Source organism: Anopheles cruzii, chromosome 3 (assembly GCF_943734635.1).
Source record: "Anopheles cruzii chromosome 3, idAnoCruzAS_RS32_06, whole genome shotgun sequence".
Classification (NCBI taxonomy): domain Eukaryota; kingdom Metazoa; phylum Arthropoda; class Insecta; order Diptera; family Culicidae; genus Anopheles; species Anopheles cruzii.
The window spans coordinates 35,506,302-35,523,385 of NC_069145.1; the positions used below are offsets into that span (position 1 = coordinate 35,506,302).

General features: G+C 47.9%; 5 protein-coding genes across 6 annotated transcripts in view; 3 read left to right on the forward strand and 2 right to left on the reverse strand.

Annotated features, from left to right (window-relative positions):
- The window catches only part of LOC128270421 (uncharacterized), a 39,458-nt gene extending 31,921 nt beyond the window's left edge, over positions 1 to 7,537 (forward strand). For both annotated transcript variants that reach the window (XM_053007818.1, XM_053007819.1), the window contains exons 4-8: positions 4,500 to 4,606; positions 5,404 to 5,595; positions 5,662 to 5,945; positions 6,021 to 6,166; positions 6,235 to 7,537. In XM_053007818.1, the coding sequence (XP_052863778.1) occupies positions 4,500 to 4,606; positions 5,404 to 5,595; positions 5,662 to 5,945; positions 6,021 to 6,166; positions 6,235 to 6,498 (993 nt within the window). In that variant the 3' untranslated portion in view covers positions 6,499 to 7,537. The remainder of the gene's footprint in view (positions 1 to 4,499; positions 4,607 to 5,403; positions 5,596 to 5,661; positions 5,946 to 6,020; positions 6,167 to 6,234) is intronic.
- A 145-nt stretch (positions 7,538 to 7,682) lies between these two features.
- Positions 7,683 to 9,661, reverse strand: LOC128273135 (pinin). Its single transcript, XM_053011053.1, has 3 exons — positions 8,665 to 9,661; positions 8,227 to 8,586; positions 7,683 to 8,152 (listed from the first exon to the last, which is right to left on the reverse strand). Exons 1-3 carry the CDS (start codon positions 9,536 to 9,538, stop codon positions 7,968 to 7,970), a joined length of 1,419 nt encoding a protein of 472 aa, XP_052867013.1. The 5' UTR covers positions 9,539 to 9,661; the 3' UTR covers positions 7,683 to 7,967.
- Positions 9,662 to 10,259: 598 nt separating this feature from the next.
- Positions 10,260 to 12,038, forward strand: LOC128272302 (tryptophan--tRNA ligase, cytoplasmic). The gene is made up of 3 exons (XM_053010083.1): positions 10,260 to 10,524; positions 10,607 to 10,835; positions 10,897 to 12,038. Exons 1-3 carry the CDS (start codon positions 10,377 to 10,379, stop codon positions 11,840 to 11,842), a joined length of 1,323 nt encoding a protein of 440 aa, XP_052866043.1. The 5' UTR covers positions 10,260 to 10,376; the 3' UTR covers positions 11,843 to 12,038.
- A 1,574-nt stretch (positions 12,039 to 13,612) lies between these two features.
- On the forward strand, positions 13,613 to 15,148 carry LOC128273901 (uncharacterized). Its single transcript, XM_053011973.1, has 3 exons — positions 13,613 to 14,297; positions 14,545 to 14,677; positions 14,733 to 15,148. The coding sequence occupies exons 1-3, from the start codon at positions 13,613 to 13,615 to the stop codon at positions 15,085 to 15,087; spliced, it is 1,173 nt and encodes a 390-aa protein (XP_052867933.1). The 3' UTR covers positions 15,088 to 15,148.
- A 1,090-nt stretch (positions 15,149 to 16,238) lies between these two features.
- LOC128273697 (peroxynitrite isomerase THAP4-like) lies at positions 16,239 to 16,937 on the reverse strand. The gene has a single exon (XM_053011723.1). It carries the CDS (start codon positions 16,846 to 16,848, stop codon positions 16,363 to 16,365), a length of 486 nt encoding a protein of 161 aa, XP_052867683.1. The 5' UTR covers positions 16,849 to 16,937; the 3' UTR covers positions 16,239 to 16,362.
- Between the last annotated feature and the right edge of the window lie 147 nt (positions 16,938 to 17,084).

The following is a 17,084-nucleotide window of genomic DNA, read 5'->3' on the forward strand; positions in this document are numbered from 1 at the left end:
AATATTACTACTTTCAATATTCATTACGCTTCATCTCAGTGAGTAGAAGCCCGGTGCGAATATTTCAAATTGTTAAACAAGCATTCAAGGGTTTTTATAATCGGCAGCCTATATGTTTGACCTAAGAAAATGTTAAAGTTCAAGTAATGAACAATGAACAAGGCGAGCTACTAAATGGTCTCTTGTAATCTGTGTTGCCATTTGAGGTAATACGATTAGCGATAAATTCGATAAAAAAGAAAGTAAAAGCAAACTGCAAACGAAGACATGGGACCGGAATGCACGATGTACGTGCCCGTGTTTGATAAAGTGCAACAAATTGCAATCACTTTTTAACAACCAATAGATGGGACGAAAATGCAACACTTAAAAGGCGTTTAGTTAAAACAGTTCACCCAGACGTGCCTGGTTTGAAAGCAAACACCAGTAACCGGTGCGGAGTGGTTTGGTTTGTCGCTGAGAAGGATAACGAAAGTTGTTTAACAAACGCACGATTATTGTTTATGTGACAATGTCGCAGTTGTTGCCGGCATTGCCATTGGGCCAACAGATAAAACCCGCGAAAGGCCCATTAGACATCCATAAAAGCACAGCTCGGGAGAAGGGCATAATCAATGCAAATGGTTCACTTCCGGCAAATGCTCGGATCGTCAAGCGTAAAGGACAGCCATCGGTGTTTCCCGCCGGCCAATGGTGGCCACTTGCGGGTACGAGCGAAGGGACCATTATTTGTAGGTCAACCGTTGTCAGCCGCGTACGCCGATAACGGAAAAATCGCAACCCGCTGGTGCCCCGAGGGCGGAACAATTGGCCAGTGGCCAGCGGCCAGAAGGTTCTTGACAGAATCCGAAATTTATCGCCCCCAACCAACCACACGGCGTAGACACAACGGTTCTGCCGAGTGGTTTTGTAGGTCGCACGCGCCTTCCCATCCCCCTTCGCCGCAGGAGGTGCATTCCCGCGCGAACCCCTCAGCTGACCCAGCGCGGTATCATTATTTGTAATCCATTATCATAAATTGCATTGTTCAGCATAAATCGCATTATGCGCGCGTGGCGGCGGCGGCGACAGTGTTGGCCCGGCTGCCCGTCCGGGCGGCCGGCTGGCTGGCCAGCGAGGTGCATTTAGTGTCTGATGTAGTTGGGCCTAAATGTTAATGCAAATTTCAAGCGCCGAGCGCCGCCGCCTCCCGATCGCCAACCAATTCGCGACCCACGCGAAGCACGTATTTGGAGCAACAAGCGTGCGGGAGGTGTTCCTCGTGTGACCCCAAAGGTGGCCACAATGGAAGTGGTGCACTTCCGGGGGATGGGCGTAAAAAAAAAAGATTGAGAGGGTCGCACTTTTGAAGGGTTTTACGCCAACATCCCGGAGCATGGTGAGCAGTAACGCGGTGAGTAAGTTGACCGGTCAGCAATCTATTGTACCATTTGAAGGAACTAATGTACCAACAATTAATTATTGATACACTAACAAGCCATAATCCTGATGCCCGAAGCACCGATAACTAATGACGCGCTTTTGAAACGGCGTTACTAATGCAAAACAGCCGCTAAGGAAACACAACCAATTACTACGTCAACCGGGCATAAATAATCCTATATCTTCGGCCACTTTTTACTGGGGTCCACACGCTGGGCGATTAATAGTGGCAGAAAGCAACGCTAAGACAGCTTTCTAAAAGCTTCAAGTAATCCCGCTTGACGGGCGTCGTCTTAGGTAATTGAATCGAAACAAACATGCGGCGATCGCGGCACCATTACTCAATAGCAGCCACGAGAAGACACGGCCGAAGGGGCCGCCAACGGGGCTGAAAGCAAACATTCTTCACAACCAGCCAACCGGCCATCGTCAAACGCTGTGACCACAGTGACATTGTAAAATGATCGTGCGGGAGAAAGTACGCAGCAGCGCAGCGGGGATGTGCCCCTGATCGATCGACCCTCGAGCGGCTTAAGCCGCGTCCGGGGGGAGCCACACGTCAAAGGGAGCCTTCGAAGGCTTAGGAAGAAAAATCATACACCCAATCAGGGTTCGGCCGAACTGTCAGCGGCCGATTCTATCACTGATCGGTGATCGAGGAAGTTCAGATCAGTGGTGCGCTCGTGGCGCGTATTTCTATTTATGTCCAGCGGCCCAGCGGTGAAACGCCTCACGAGCTGATTGCGAAATGTATCTCCAACGCTCTTGAGGGGACGATGTGAAATCCAAACCGATGCGAGGTTGGCCGAATGGAGCGAGTCCCTGTCAGGTTGCGATGATCGAGAAGATTTCTCACTTTCCCTTTCGTAATTCCATTTGTGTTGCTCACGTTGTGCCACGGAAGCGCTTCTAAGTGCGTACGTCATTCCTAAGTGGCCGTCAAGCCTAAGTGGTTATCGGTCATTCCGGTTCGTTCGGGAACCACAAAATTTGAACCACGCCTCAACAGACCGGGGGAAGGCGGCGTTCTGGACGCTCATTAGCATACGCGCGAGCGCGATCAAAACATAATCGTGCACGGGTGCTACTACGACCTCTCTCTCTCGGCACCTTCGGGCTAAACTTGAAAATGCTTTTAAGGTGCACCGGGTTGATGACTTATTCGTCAGCGGCCGCGGACCGTGCGCGGTAACGATTTTTGATCCGTCCGGTCGTTGGGGGTTAGTTTTATGTTGGGCCGCAGGAACGTTTGCGTTCATTGTCCCAGCGGCGGTTCAGGGTCCTCGATGACCATGCCGTGTAGGTGGTGCGGGAGTTCGGGTTTCGTTATTGTTCGTTCAGCATAGCGCAGTATGGCGAGACGCGTTCGAACGAGCATTGGCGCGAGGACCCGCAAAACCTTCCGAAGGTTGCGGTCGATGAGCATCCAAGATGCAGCTGCCCGGCCGCTCCGTGCTTGGCTGTCAGTCAGGCACCGCTCGGGGCGATTCGCTTCAGAAACGTTGTTTAAGACGCAACGTTTCTCATTTTTATTGACTCGCAATCGAAGGTCAAAAGCACGGCGCGCAGTTTGATGGCGATACTAGCGTGCCGTCCGGTGCCCATGCTGCCCGCCAAGGTCAACGCATTTTTTATGGATCAAGAATGGGCTACACGGAGGAGCGATCACAGCAGATCGTCAAACCACAAGGACGAGCTGGGTGCTGCGCGCGAATAAGAGAGAGAGAGAGGCAAACAGCGAGTAATTCGCAACCGTTGGGCCAGGGTTTCGATTTGAATTTCGGGTCGCAGCGAGAAAAACTCTTCCAACAATCACAGTAAATCAATTTGCTATTAATAATCGGTTGTAGCGAAGGTACCGTGTGGTCGAAACGAATCTGTGTTTCGGTGAGGCCCAACTTCATCTCGCAAGTCGTGACACTTTATTACAGCTCTCCATTCACGCTGCACGCTGCCGGGGATCAGCCCTCAATAAGGGGACTTTAAATACTTTTCCCCAACACCTTCCATTTTTTGGACTGCCATGGCGTTCGATTATCCGAACGTCCCGAATAGGGTGGAAAAAATAAAATGAATGCTACGGCCCCGATGAAAACCCCCGAAAAACGCAAATTGAAAAAGAGCCCACCACTCTACTTGACGGAATTGCCCTTCACACAAGCGGAGCGGTAATCTTGCGGAGCCCCCAATAATGAAGCCTTTTTTTGGGTCATCGCCAGCGAGCTTGTGGCGGGCGAAAGTAATAACATCGGGTCGAACATCAGGTTCTGCATTCGGCTGATGATAGTGAACGCGTGCGTTTCGAGGCAGCATTAGGCACGGCCCGCAACATCTAGGCAGTAAGGGAACCGAGAAACTGTTCCAAATTCCGAACGGCACTAGCGTTAGGCTATTGACAGAAGATTTGAGATGCCGTGCCCGTTCCAGATCGAACGTTTGTTGCGATCGGCAGAGGAGCGTCAAAAGAGTGTACTTTGTAGCGCGCAACGGCGCGATAAATTTGAGGAATGTCGATAAAGAAGTAGGAATTATTTGTCATCTATCTCAATGTGTGCAACTAGGCTGATTTATTGCAAGAATGAATTTAAATCGAACATATCTAGACTTCGAAAAACGCTTTTTTTTAATAATTTCTTGACATTTTTCTGTGCTTCTCGATTCGGTTCTCGAAATATCAGGAATCCGCCAAGAACGATAAAATAGAAAACTTCAAATGAGTCAACGCATTTTACAAAGGAATGGAATCACTTAGCCAGCCTCCGTAACATCGTTTAGGGTTCGTCGGCTATGGTGAAGTCGTTTGTTTGCTTGCCGCATCGCGAACTTGGGGAACTTACCTTAGCGCGACTTTGCGAGAATCTAACAATAACTACGATCATTCCCAACGCCATTCTGACACAAGCGAGCCCAACAAGCATCGACACAAAGCTCCTAAAGTGAGCAAAATATTAACGAACTCATTAATATCGACCGGCCACCGATAACGGCTCATAAAGCTGTCGCACAGCCTGGGTTTGCACAATTTGTTATTGCATTTTAACGAGACCCTCTCTGCCTCTTCTCTTCCCTTCCGACAGCGCACCGAGGAACGCTCCGTTCAGCTGGCCGTGCGAGTGCACAAGACGCTGGAGCTTGCCGACGACAAATTCTACGTTATCACTTGCGGAAAAACAGGATTCGCGAGGTGAGTATCCATTTGGGGGCCGGCGGGATGCTGCGAGTTCTTCCACCGCGTAGATCCGCGCGGGGCAGGCGCGAGGTCTCCCGATAGGCTGAGAAGCGAATGGTGTACGCCACCCGGGCCGCGATTAGCGCTAATGAGAGAGAAACGTGTCATGATCGTTCTAACTAGACTCTTACAATCGCTAACGATCCCCGCCGTCATCGCCGGTTCCCTTGCCCATCGGTGGTGTGGTTTAGTAGGTGTAAAATTTATGGAATGTCCATCGAACCCGCGCGCTGCGACTTCGAACCGACGGAAGTTCCGGCCTGTGTACAAATCGGGACGCTGCGCGAGTCGGCGTGTGGTGGCCTTCACGAGTGCTGCCAACATCCGAAGTTCCGTGGCGGCCCCCGCAAAACGAAGCAAGAGACCATGACACCCCGGCACCAAATCAATCACATACTCGTTCCTCCCGCGGTCCTTTTTGAGTAGCGGCGTGTGGTGGCTTTCGGAGACTGGTAATCGGTTTTGCTCTGCGTCACTTCACGGTGGAATGTGACGGCGGCTTGTGTGTCGGAAATACTCCACTAATGTCTTCATCAATCGTACGCGATCTTGCGATGACGAAATGGCCGGTACACTGCACATCCGCAGCAAACGGTTTTTGTGGTTCGTGCCCGTTTCAACGCCCGCACGAGGACAAGACAATGAACTAATGCACCGTATAGCGATTGGTTCCCATTAGTATGCTAGCGGCCAAGAATGAATCATTTTTAAACCAAATATTCTATACATTTACTCTACCTTTCGAAACTCAGAGATGACAGTGGGGCCGTGGCGCTCAAGTTTCTTGACGACACCGGACGCCGGGTTCGGGAAACGGTCTACAACCGGGGGTACACGGTCAAGGCGGAAGTCACCAACCCCAACGGCACGTACGGTATCCGCGTGAAGAACTGTCTCGCTTTCAACAAGAAAAACATGTCCGTCGTGCTGATCGACGATCGTGGGTAAGGTTGAGGTTGCGATAAGGCCTGCTGCAGATGCATATAACCTTCTTTGCCGCTTTCTGCTAGTTGCCCGCTGAAGAACGACACGATGACACGATTCCGGACGAGTGCGGACGGTACGAGTGCTACGGCGATGATCACGTCGATGTTCAAGTTCGCCGAAGGCTCCGAGGTGCACTTCCAGTGCGATGTGGTGCAGTGCAATGGGCGCTGTCCCGAGCTGGACGAAGCCGTGTGCAGCGGCGATGCCAATGCCATGGTGAAGACAGCTCGCGCCCTCGGACAGGGCGACGATGGAATGCTGCTCGCGGCGACAACCGTCTTCGTGATTGATCCCGCTTTCGCACCCGGTAAGAGGGGTAAACCCAGGCCACCGTTGGCGGCGATAATCACACATCACACCCATCCGTCTCCATCCCATTCAGTGATTTCGGCGATCTGCGATGATACCGGGATCCGTCCGCACTGGTTACTGTGGCTGACCATCGCCCTCGGTGTTCTGTTTCTGATCATGCTGCTCATGAACATCTTCCTCTGTACGGCCATGAGCTGCAGCTGCGCCCAGACCGAGGTAAGCCACCCATACCGAATTGACTAGGGCCGCGATTGAAGCAACGATTAACTCACGCCATTCCGCAGATCATCGAAAAGGAACCGTCGATCATCGAAGAGTACGATCCGTACCGGAGTTGGCACGGGTCCCAGTACGGTTCGCGCTACTCGCTGCACGGGGGCCGCGATGGAGGACACAACAAGGGCTACACGAGCGGTGGCAGCACCATTCACTCAAATCGATCACTTCCCATCGACTCGGATCACTACGCGATCGTGCACAGCCGGCCGGGCTCGCGGCACTCCGGTCTACATGGACACCGGCCCCGAGGACCTCCGAGCAATATGTAGAGTGACCCAGGGGCGGAAAACAAAACCCTTCCTTTCTTCTTCATGCAGCGATCTTTGCCATCCGAACGGGGGGAGTGCCGTGGAGTTGCCCCCGTCTCGTCAGCAAGCAGTCAAAATTTAGCATCGGAATGTGAATCCCCAACACTGCTATTTGTAAATAATTGAACCAGCGGAAATTCCAGGAGGATCGAGAGAGCAAAGGGAGGCAGTTAGAGAAAACCCGAAAAGAATAGGAGATGGTTTCAGGAGCGATTAGTGTTTTACGTTAACACTATCAGCAAAAGAAAAGTTTTACCGTAAACAGTCGGGAACGAATGGAATCATCGTTTCTCTGAACTGAACAAATATAGCGAACGAAAGATTTCAAATCCTACAGCCAGCAATGTACGCTGCGTAAACAGGCATAAACAGTGGCCTCCGTTTCACTGAACCTACGAATATATCCTTTACCATTTGGCCTTTCTTTCCATCGAATGGTCGGCTAAGACTGACTAATGCCATTTAACCATTGGCCGTTGCGGTGGCCTCGACATCCCATCGGATGCTTCACAGCCCCGGAATGATCTGCAACACCTTCAAGCGATTCTGTTCTACGTTTCGTGTGGCCACTGAGTGTTGACCACCAGTACGGAAGAATGACTGATTGATGGACAACAACAGGAACTACACGAATAGGTGGACTGGTTTGAGCTCAGTTTGTTGTGAAACAGTTGCGAGTTCGAGTCAGTCAAACTGAAAGAGGAAAATTTTTAAATGCATGTGCAAAACCATTGGCCTGTTAGTAGGATTAGTTGTAATGGATCAGATACGCTGCACATTGACCACGCACCCCGTTGGTCAGGGGTAAAACTATAAGCAATACGAGTAGATTAATAAGTGTAACTAAAACAGCAACACAACAGTAAACAAAACGGCACAAAAAACGCAATAATCCTAGTAAAGCTATTGGCTTCGCTGGAAACAACCGAACACTTACAGCAACAGAATGATAACGACCCTTAATAGTGTAAATTTTTGCGTAAAACAAAGTAGTTAATAAAATTACACACTAATACGAGTAAAGTTGCCCTCTTTTCTGTGTGGATTGGGATTATAGAATGGTCAATCTGTGGCGAATGTTCGCGATGTAAGAAATTCTAGCTTTATTAGCTAACCACTTGTTCAAACTACCAAATATGTGTTTATGAAGCTTGTGTGTGTGTGCTCTGGAAGCACTACCGACACACGATTTACCTATGACTGTTAAATGGTATAGTTACGGACTTATAGAGTCTAGTTCTCTTAAGAGTATCGCACGGATTCGGTTTGCCATTGAACGTTGTCGCTCCCAAAATCTCCCATGCCGATCATGGATATCCGAGTGGAAATCGATTCACCAAACGCACGTCCATGTTCGGGGCAACAGACAGATCGAGACCGTGTACGAAAGCGACGATGCTCCAAATGCTGTCCTTCGTTCGTACGGGTTATTAGTTTTGTTCTGTCTTGAAAGTAATTTGGATACTTTTGCTCATCTTGCCAACGTGCGTTTCTTTACTGGCACTATCGGAATCGTTGTCGGCCACCCAATCAGACGCGTCGGCTTCCATAGAACCCGATGTCAGCAGCCGAACGACTTGCGGCATTTCGGAAGACGCATATTGCTCGGAGACATCTGAAACAGACATTGAGCCCATATATTAATGTTAATTATTCCACAATTCGCTCCTCGCGTTGAAATGAAAGTACCGTGTTTGTGCTCGGTATTCTGAATGGTTATCTTAAACCCCGACACCATGGACGCTGGGAGCGCCGGCCCTTCCGGTACTTCTAGTTGCTCTTCATTATCGTACTGATACGACATATTTTGATCGTACTCATCTTCCTCCTCTTCCGCGTTCAATCGATCGTGCTTGGTGCCACTTCCGAGCATGGCATCACCTCCATCGAAGTTCCCCGCTCCTTTTCTCACGTCGTCCGCATGGGACTTGCTAAAGGCAGCCCGGTTTCTGGCTTCATTTTCTTCCAACATTTTCACGTCCCCCTGGAACCGCGCTTCGATCACCTCTACGTTGCTCATTACTTCCTGCCGTTTCTGTTCCATCATAGCTGCGAAACGAACGAACGAACGATAAATCCAAATGATAACCTGGCCTTAGGCAAACCGTCTATATTGCACACACTCACCCTGATGCTCTTGCTGCCAATCGTCCAGCTTCTTCTCCATCGCCGCATCCATTCGCTTCGGTAGATAGAAAATCGGTGGGTTAGTTTTCGTTTTGATGAAGTTCCTCAGCGGCCGCTTGGCATCCTCCCACAGTTCGAGATCCTTCAGCTTGGCCACCTTGGCCTCGAGGGCCCGAATTTCCAGCTGCTGCCGTTTGCGGTCGGAAAACAGACACTGTTTCTCTTTGCGCATGTTCTCCCGCTCGATCTTTTCCTGCTCCTCGAGCTTCTTCTCGATCAGTGCTTTCTTCTCCTCTTTGGACTTCAGTTTCGATTCCTCCTGAGAAAACTTTTGCAGCGTGCCCAATAATGAGCCAAAGATTCGTCGGTTCCGAGCGCGGGAGCGTTCATCGGAGCCCTGAGCCGCAACGATGTCCTCCTTCGAAGGTTGCTCCTTGATGACGCGCGAAAAAATCCGCGGCTTTTCGTATTCGGGCTCCCGGTTCGGTGGTCCCGAGAGGCGACTGAATACGGACTTTGTTTCCGCTATGACACGCCGCTTTGCTGCGTTTTGCCCCACGTCCGAGTGGCGCCATTCCTGGTCCCGTCGCTGCCCACTCACGTTTGACGGTTCGAAGCCGGCCGAATGCCGTTTGCGGGATTCGAACGCTTCTCTACCGCCGCCGCCGCCCATACTGTTTCCATTGCCACTGTTCGGTCCACCGGCGTGGTTGTAGCCTGGCCCACCACCGCGGGCATTGTTGTACAGGTCGTTACCGGACGGATCACGGCCAATAATTCTCCGGATGTTTTCGTTCAACCCCTTCAGGTTGCTCCGCGCACGGTCCAGCTCCTGCAGCAGATCGCTGCAACCCTTCACTACTTCTGTTGCCATGGAGATTCCGGGTGAAGCAGTTAGGCTGGTCACGTGGAGTAGAGCAATAGTTTATCTTAATAAAGCTGCTATTTGCAATGTTTTCCCATTAATTCGTACACGATGTTCACAACATTCGCTTTCTGTTTGGTGTTGCTCTGCTTTTCCGATTTTTATTGCCAAAGTGACAGCACCCTCGATCAGCGCCATTCTTACCCACAGCGGAGAACCGGCAAACTAGCATTAACGTTATAGTTCTTAACACTACTTTTAAAATCATTATTTTTATGAGGCCGTAAGCGTACGGTTACGATGGTAATATTATTATATTATTATACAACTGTCCATCTTCAAACAAGCAATCATTTATCGATATCTTTGTTACAATTTTGAACCTCCCTTAAAAACCTTGGTCACTGTCTGTCAATATTGTTGACTTATGTCACACTAGGAGCACCACGACGAAAACTTGGTCATTGTTTATTTTAATAAGTTTCGATTTTAGTTATTTATTTTTAAGACAGATAATTTAGCTATGAACGGTCCGAATTTTTATTCTTCCACGTTGCTAAGATTCCAAGAATTCATCTGCCAAAGTTGAAAGAGTGATCAAAATTGCTTTCAAAAAAGTCCGTAAATTCTTCCTAAAACAAAATATGTCCGCTATTAGCATAAAACATCCCATAGTGCGCCGGCGGGCAAAACATTTCGCTGTCAAACGCGTGAAACTCAAACCGAAAACAAAACGTGTTGGCAAAAGAAAATTCGTCATTTTCGCTATCGCAGGATATTTATGTCCCTTATCTTCACACACAATTAAATCAGTTACTCTAGTGCGGAAAAGGAAGTGGTTAAAAGCATGAGCGATCTTCCCAATGTACAGCGCCTTCAGTTAGAGGAAGCAGCCAAGGTCGAAAACGGTCCGGGTGTTGTAGAGGAAGATGTAGTGGATCCGTGGACTGTTACCAGCACATCGGATGCAGGAATCGATTACGATAAACTGATAAGTACGAAGAATGGTGTTTGGCAATCTGTGATGCCTATGTAAGTTTAACGATTGAACGCCACGTTTGCGCCTTTCGCATGCAGAACGATTCGGATCATCACATATCGATGCGGCATTGGTCGAGCGCCTCGAAAAGGTCGCCGGAAAACCGGTTCACCATCTGATCAAGCGTGGCATATTCTTCTCCCATCGTGACCTTCACATACTGCTGAATGCAGTGGAAGCAGGCAAGAAGTTCTACCTCTACACTGGCCGTGGTCCTTCGTCGGATTCAATGCATTTGGGTCATTTGGTGCCATTTATCGTCACCAAGTAAGTGCCAGTGAATGGTAGAATCGATATCCGCTGATGCAAGCTTTGCCGAATGTTTCAGATGGCTTCAGGAGGCGTTCGACGTACCGTTGGTCATTCAGCTGACCGACGATGAAAAAACCCTTTGGAAAGATCTTACGATCGAGCAGTCGATGCGGATGGCGAGGGAAAATGCGAAGGATATTATAGCAATCGGTTTCGACCCGAACAAAACGTTCATTTTTTCCAACCTCGATTTTATGGGCCAGTGTCCACAGTTTTATCAAAACATTATCCGCATCCAGAAGTGCGTCACGTTCAACCAGGTGAAGGGCATCTTCGGGTTCGGCGACTCGGATGTAATCGGAAAGATCGGCTTCCCTGCTGCCCAGGCTGCGCCCGCATTTTCTACCACGTTCCCGTTCATCTTTGGCAACGATAAGCTGCCAGTGCTGATACCGTGCGCCATCGATCAGGATCCATACTTCCGCATGACGCGCGACGTGTCACCCAGACTGGGATTCCCGAAGCCTGCCTTAATTCATTCTAGCTTCTTCCCAGCGCTGCAGGGCGCGCGAACGAAGATGTCCGCCAGCGACACCAACTCGGCCGTGTTTCTGACGGACACGGAGAAACAAATCAAAACGAAAATCAACAAACATGCGTTCTCAGGCGGAAGGCCAACGCTCGAAGAGCACCGCGAGCTGGGAGGAAACACGGATGTTGATGTGAGTTTTCAGTTATTGAAGTTTTTCCTGGAGAATGACGCGGAACTGGAGCGCATTCGGGAGCAGTACAGCAAAGGCGAACTGCTAAGCGGTGAAATGAAAAAGATTGCTATCGAAACACTGCAACCAATCGTAACGGAGCACCAGCGTCGCCGGAAGAATGTGACGGACGAAGTGTTGAATCAGTTCCTTAAGCCGCGAAAGCTTAATTACGAGTTTACGGTTGGCACCGGAGACGCTGCCAATGGCGCGGCAAGCGAAGGCAAGAAAAAGAACAAGAAGGCTTCAAAGCAGAAATAATCTCTGTGCTCCAGACAAGAAAGCAAACAGAGTGATCGGTACTTTCGGAGAGCATGATGACCAAGATCGTCATGAAGCTTCGCACTTTCGGCAACAGTGCTTCGGTTGTTAAGACGTATGCTACACCGCCTCGTTATGATTATGAACCCATAGTCGATGCCTTCGAAAGCAACCTGGCGTTTCTATCATTAAATGAAGGCAACCGATTGTCTTGATAATCAGAATTATTTATTTAACTTATGGAAACGCCTATGAAAAATGGAAAAAATAAAGAGTTAACTAAATTACGTTTGGTCATAAACGTAATTAATTATTTCCCAAATCGCCGTTATTATTGATATTTAACTAAGACTTCCGTTAATATTTCATATCTTATTTTAAGATAACAACTATCAATTTTGAATTCGCTAATAACATCAACATGGCATACATTGTTTCATTGTTCAAACCATATTTGTTTGAGGACTTCTCTTAGTTCTTTCTACGAGGGAGAACTTAACTCACGTGGATTCTGAAGCAATTCGTTGTGTAAATTATTTAGGAATAATGTTCCATTTTCGTTCTTGTAGATAAGTTTGGTACTTGAAGGATTAGAATAGATGAAAATATTGTTTTACATAATAGATTGAAATTGCACTTTTATCTTTTTCGTGAATTTGCATTATTTTTCAAACAACATGTGTTAAAAACTAACTTTAACTTTGAAATTTATGCAAAACCCATCCAAAACCTTTGTTTCTTCTTGGACCTTTTTCAACGTTTCATTTAGTATTAGGGTTCTTCAAACACTCGCTAGATTTACACAAAGGCGGATATAAAAATATTACAGCATTTTTAATATAATTTACAGCATTTTTTCACGAAATTACAACATAATAAACTTTTGATTTTTACAATGTTTTACAAAACTATTCACAAAGCGTAATTTTGAAACGAGTTTTCTCAATATAGATATTACACTTCATCAACCGGAGCCACCGGACCCGCACAGGTCAATAGCTCATCCTGGACTCGAATGAATGGTTCTCTCTTAATGCCACTGGACATGCGCCTCCTGCGCCAAGGAGTCGGAAGCTGCGCGAGAATGAAAAGAATGGTTCCTTTGCGCTTAAAGAAGATAAATGAGCCTTTACGAAGGGCGACAAAAGTACCTGGTGCCTGGAACGGTGTGGGTGCGTGTGGTCTGAGCAATAGCGCTGCTCTACATTCTACACAACCACCGATCACGACGGTGCGCGACACTTGTGCACACAAAACCGCCCATGACGATCGAATCGCGTGGATGAGAAAGGCTAAGAAAGGGATGGAAAAATGTATGGTTTAGCTTGTTGGCGTGGAAAATGTGGCGTGCTGCATATAGAACCGAAACGAGCGTGGAAATAAATAGAGAGCAACTATATTTCCATTTCAATTCTTGTCAAGTTCGCGCGAGTCTATCGATGCGTCGGTCGGAAGCCGACTAGAATAGCACACAACGTAGGACACTTCCAGGCTCCGTTAGTGGCGATCGGGATGTCTTGTGGAAAGTGTCGCTAAACATTTCCGTGAGTGTTGTTGCGGTATCAGTTATTTTTTAACAATACATCGTAAAGCAACAATACATTCGGGGTGATTTCGGAACCGTGAAGTACCGATCTATCGTCGTCATCGGTGATGTAGCGGTGCCCGGGCGGAAACGGTCCGTTTACAAATAAGATATAGTACAAACAAAACTCACCGCTCATCACAGGGAGAGCTACTTACCAACGCGGCACATTCGACGAATACATAATGAACATAGCTGATCTAATTGCAATCGATCTTACCAACGATCGTGACTATCCCGCGGTCGGCAGTGTGCCGTTGACCATCGGTCCAGGAGCAACTTACTCCACCATCCACGGCCCATCCGTTATCTGTGTACAGTCTTCGGCTCCCAGGAACGCAGTCCTACCAAACGTGGCAACCGTGGCTGGTTTTTATCCCTCGACCACAGCGACCTACGTCGAACGCCGCTACCCAACGCGGCGTACCACGTGTTTGGCCGAAGTGCCGGGGCCTCATTCATCGGCGACGTTCGGTGCGACATTTGCCCCCGGAAGTGCACCGGAAAATCCGTCGCTCGCGATCCCGACCAGTGTGCTTAAGTTAACTCCGCCACGATCTTCGCCACCTGTCACGTTGTTGCAAGTGAACGATGCCAATCGGTCCCCGACACCAGTGTTTGCGATGGACTTTACGCGCATCAACACGGCCGGAACGAGTGAGGAAAGCGAGCGGCTGGTGAAGGATGTCGTGCTTTCATTCGCCAATTCTTTTACCGGAAATAACAGCACATCCGGTAGGCCATCGTCCCCGGTAGTGGCGCATTCGTCGGCCAGCGCTTCCTACTGTTCGTCCTCCTCGTCGGCGGCAGAATTGCTGGGCCAATGTGACGTGAGCTTGTGGAGGAAGCGTGCCCTCGAGATTGAGAAAGGTGGGCAAACGGTTCAAAAATAATCCCGCCTATCCCGTAATAAGGTTTTGGTCTCGATTTTGTGCTCCTGTTGGGTCTTAGTACTGGGTGTCTACTGGTATCGCATTGCAAGTGTCTGATCGTGCCAGAATTACCGGAAATACTTTGCATATGCATAGCTGTATGGCATAGTTTTGGACACTTCCAATGGACCAAAACATCGAGTTATCCTATGTCGGTATAATATTCACACTGCTTTCAATTTTAGATTACAAAAAATCTGCGTGCGATCGCGAACGTACAAGGATGCGTGATATGAACAAGGCCTTCGACATGCTTCGTTCCAAGCTGCCCCACAAGAAACCTTCCGGGAAAAAGTATTCCAAAATAGAATGCCTACGGTAAGTGAATGTGGTCAGTAAAGTGCGCAGCATATAACAAATCTCCGTTAATCAGGGTGGCCATCCAATATATCCGACATCTGCAACGTGAACTGGAGTATCCTACCACACCTTCGCCACAGCCGGACGACTTCGTGTACGATACGCCACCATCCTACAATCCCATGTTACCTTCGAACCCCTATATTAGCGTAGATCCGAACAACAACATGCCCATGGTTGCGGTTCAATCCCTATCGGTCACCCCCGGATCCGTACCATCAATACCGCCACAACCTCCGGCTGGTCCTCCACCACCACCCCCGCCCCAGCCACAAACGTTGCAACAGTCTTCTTCAGCGCTGGCTCACAACTCTCAGTGGTTCATTGGCAACAGTCCTGATGGCTACAGTTACTACTATCTTCCTTAGTGGTTACACACGATCGGGTCACGCCGATTCGGTATGTCACTAGAGATGAAATTGGGCTACAAGAAAGGCTATTTGAAATGTTTGACAAAAATAAACCAACCACCAACAATTCTGTACAATAATGTGTTCCTTGGACTCGCTCCTCGTAACAGTCATGTAGCAAATTTTATTCAATCAAGAAATCATCGTTACGACATATTTGAATGAGGTTGTAACGTGTATCGATTTATGTTTTCTGGAAACCTTTTTTCACTTGTGCGTAGTATAGCTGTTGCATTACTCTCCTACGGACATGATCATGCTCCGAATTGTAAAGTCAGTGTTCAAGATTTCTTCAGGAAGACTTACATCACGCTTCGATCGCTGTCCAATCAAACCACACAGACCATCAACCACAAAGAAAACAATAACCAAGTAAGATTCGTGCAAACTTATTTTATTAATGATATTTCTAATTTGTTGTTTCATTATAACGCTATAGGCCATTTTGTACATTGAAGTGTTCACCTTACTTTGGCCAGGTGCGGTGTCAGGTGTAAACTTGGCGCAACTAATGTCTTGAAAGGATCCGAAGACGTCGAGTACGATTAATAATTAATGAATACAGAACAGTGAAAGCTTGCACTACATATACAATGGCACTTGGTATTGTTGAAAGAACATTGAGTACTCAAGAAAATTTGTGGAACACCTTTCATTTCGGAATACCGGAAGACTTATCTACGAACGAATGTTCCCCACTATCGGAAGAGTGGTTGCATTATATTTCTAACGGCGCAACCGAGATGCTGCTTGCATTTATCTGGAAGGATTTGATTGATCTCTCATCAATATGAAGTTCAAGTACATTTTTAGTAACATGTAAAACACATTTTCAGAGAGAATGAGATGTTAAACAACAGCAAAACATTCTTCTTCGTATCCGGCTACAACCACAGGGCGTTCTTGGCCTGCAGCAGAGACAATGTTAATCTCTGTTGCTTTCTATAACGTTGTTGTGCTTGCACAGCATTAAGCTATAAATAAAACGAGTAAGTTCTCTGAAAAATTAGGTCATCATTAAAACAAACGAATTGAAATTTGTATCTATACCAATTCATTTTTTTTATTAATGTAGCACAGGCCGAGAACCGTCATATAATAAATATTATTCTTGAAAGCCGTATATCCCGAACACCCCGAATACTAATTTCAGCAACATTTGACTGGCCCTCGGTTACTGTTGTCCCTCGCCCTTTCTGGGCAGTTTCTTTGGAACGCCGGAACACAGTAGAACTAATCCTTCTTCTTATAGACTGCAATCAGGTGGTTGGTCAGTGGTGTGCTGCTCGTTTCCATAGCCGTTTGAATCTCTAGGGTTCCGTCGGCATTTAGGCGGTAGGTTTTCTGGATAGCCTTTACGGCAGGGTCCTTCGCAAAGGACATACGATCCACGGATTTTGATGTCAGCTGTAGTCCGCTGTCGCTCGCCGTTCCTTCCTCCAGTACAACCAAACCGAAATTATGGGCAACCATGAACGCAACTTCGTTGGTTCCGGGTTTAATGCGAAGGAAGCCACTTTCCAGGTGCATCGGGTTCCCGGAAATGGGATTCTTAGAGCGTGCTTCGTAGTTGAGCAACGGTTGCCCCAGCGATTCGAACTTGATCACCTCGTTGTAGGAAAAATCCCTTATCGTTGGAAAGCTCCCTTGCGCGGTAACCGATTCCCAAGTGCCTATTAGCCACTGGATTGGTTTGAGAGCTTCGTGAATTTTGGGCATCTTGGCAAAGCAGTGATTGGGTCAATTTCCGGGTGGTGTATTAAACGGAGAGGAGCTAAAATATCACAAATTTTCACGAAACTCGTAAACTGTTGATGGCCGGCGAAATGATTGTTTACGTTCCGTAAAATTGCAACTTTTGCAGTGTTGCCAAACGTTTGAGGATTTAATGTTGCCACACTTTTTAAGAAGCCACATAGTGTATTACAACAACTATTGGTAATACACTATTGGTA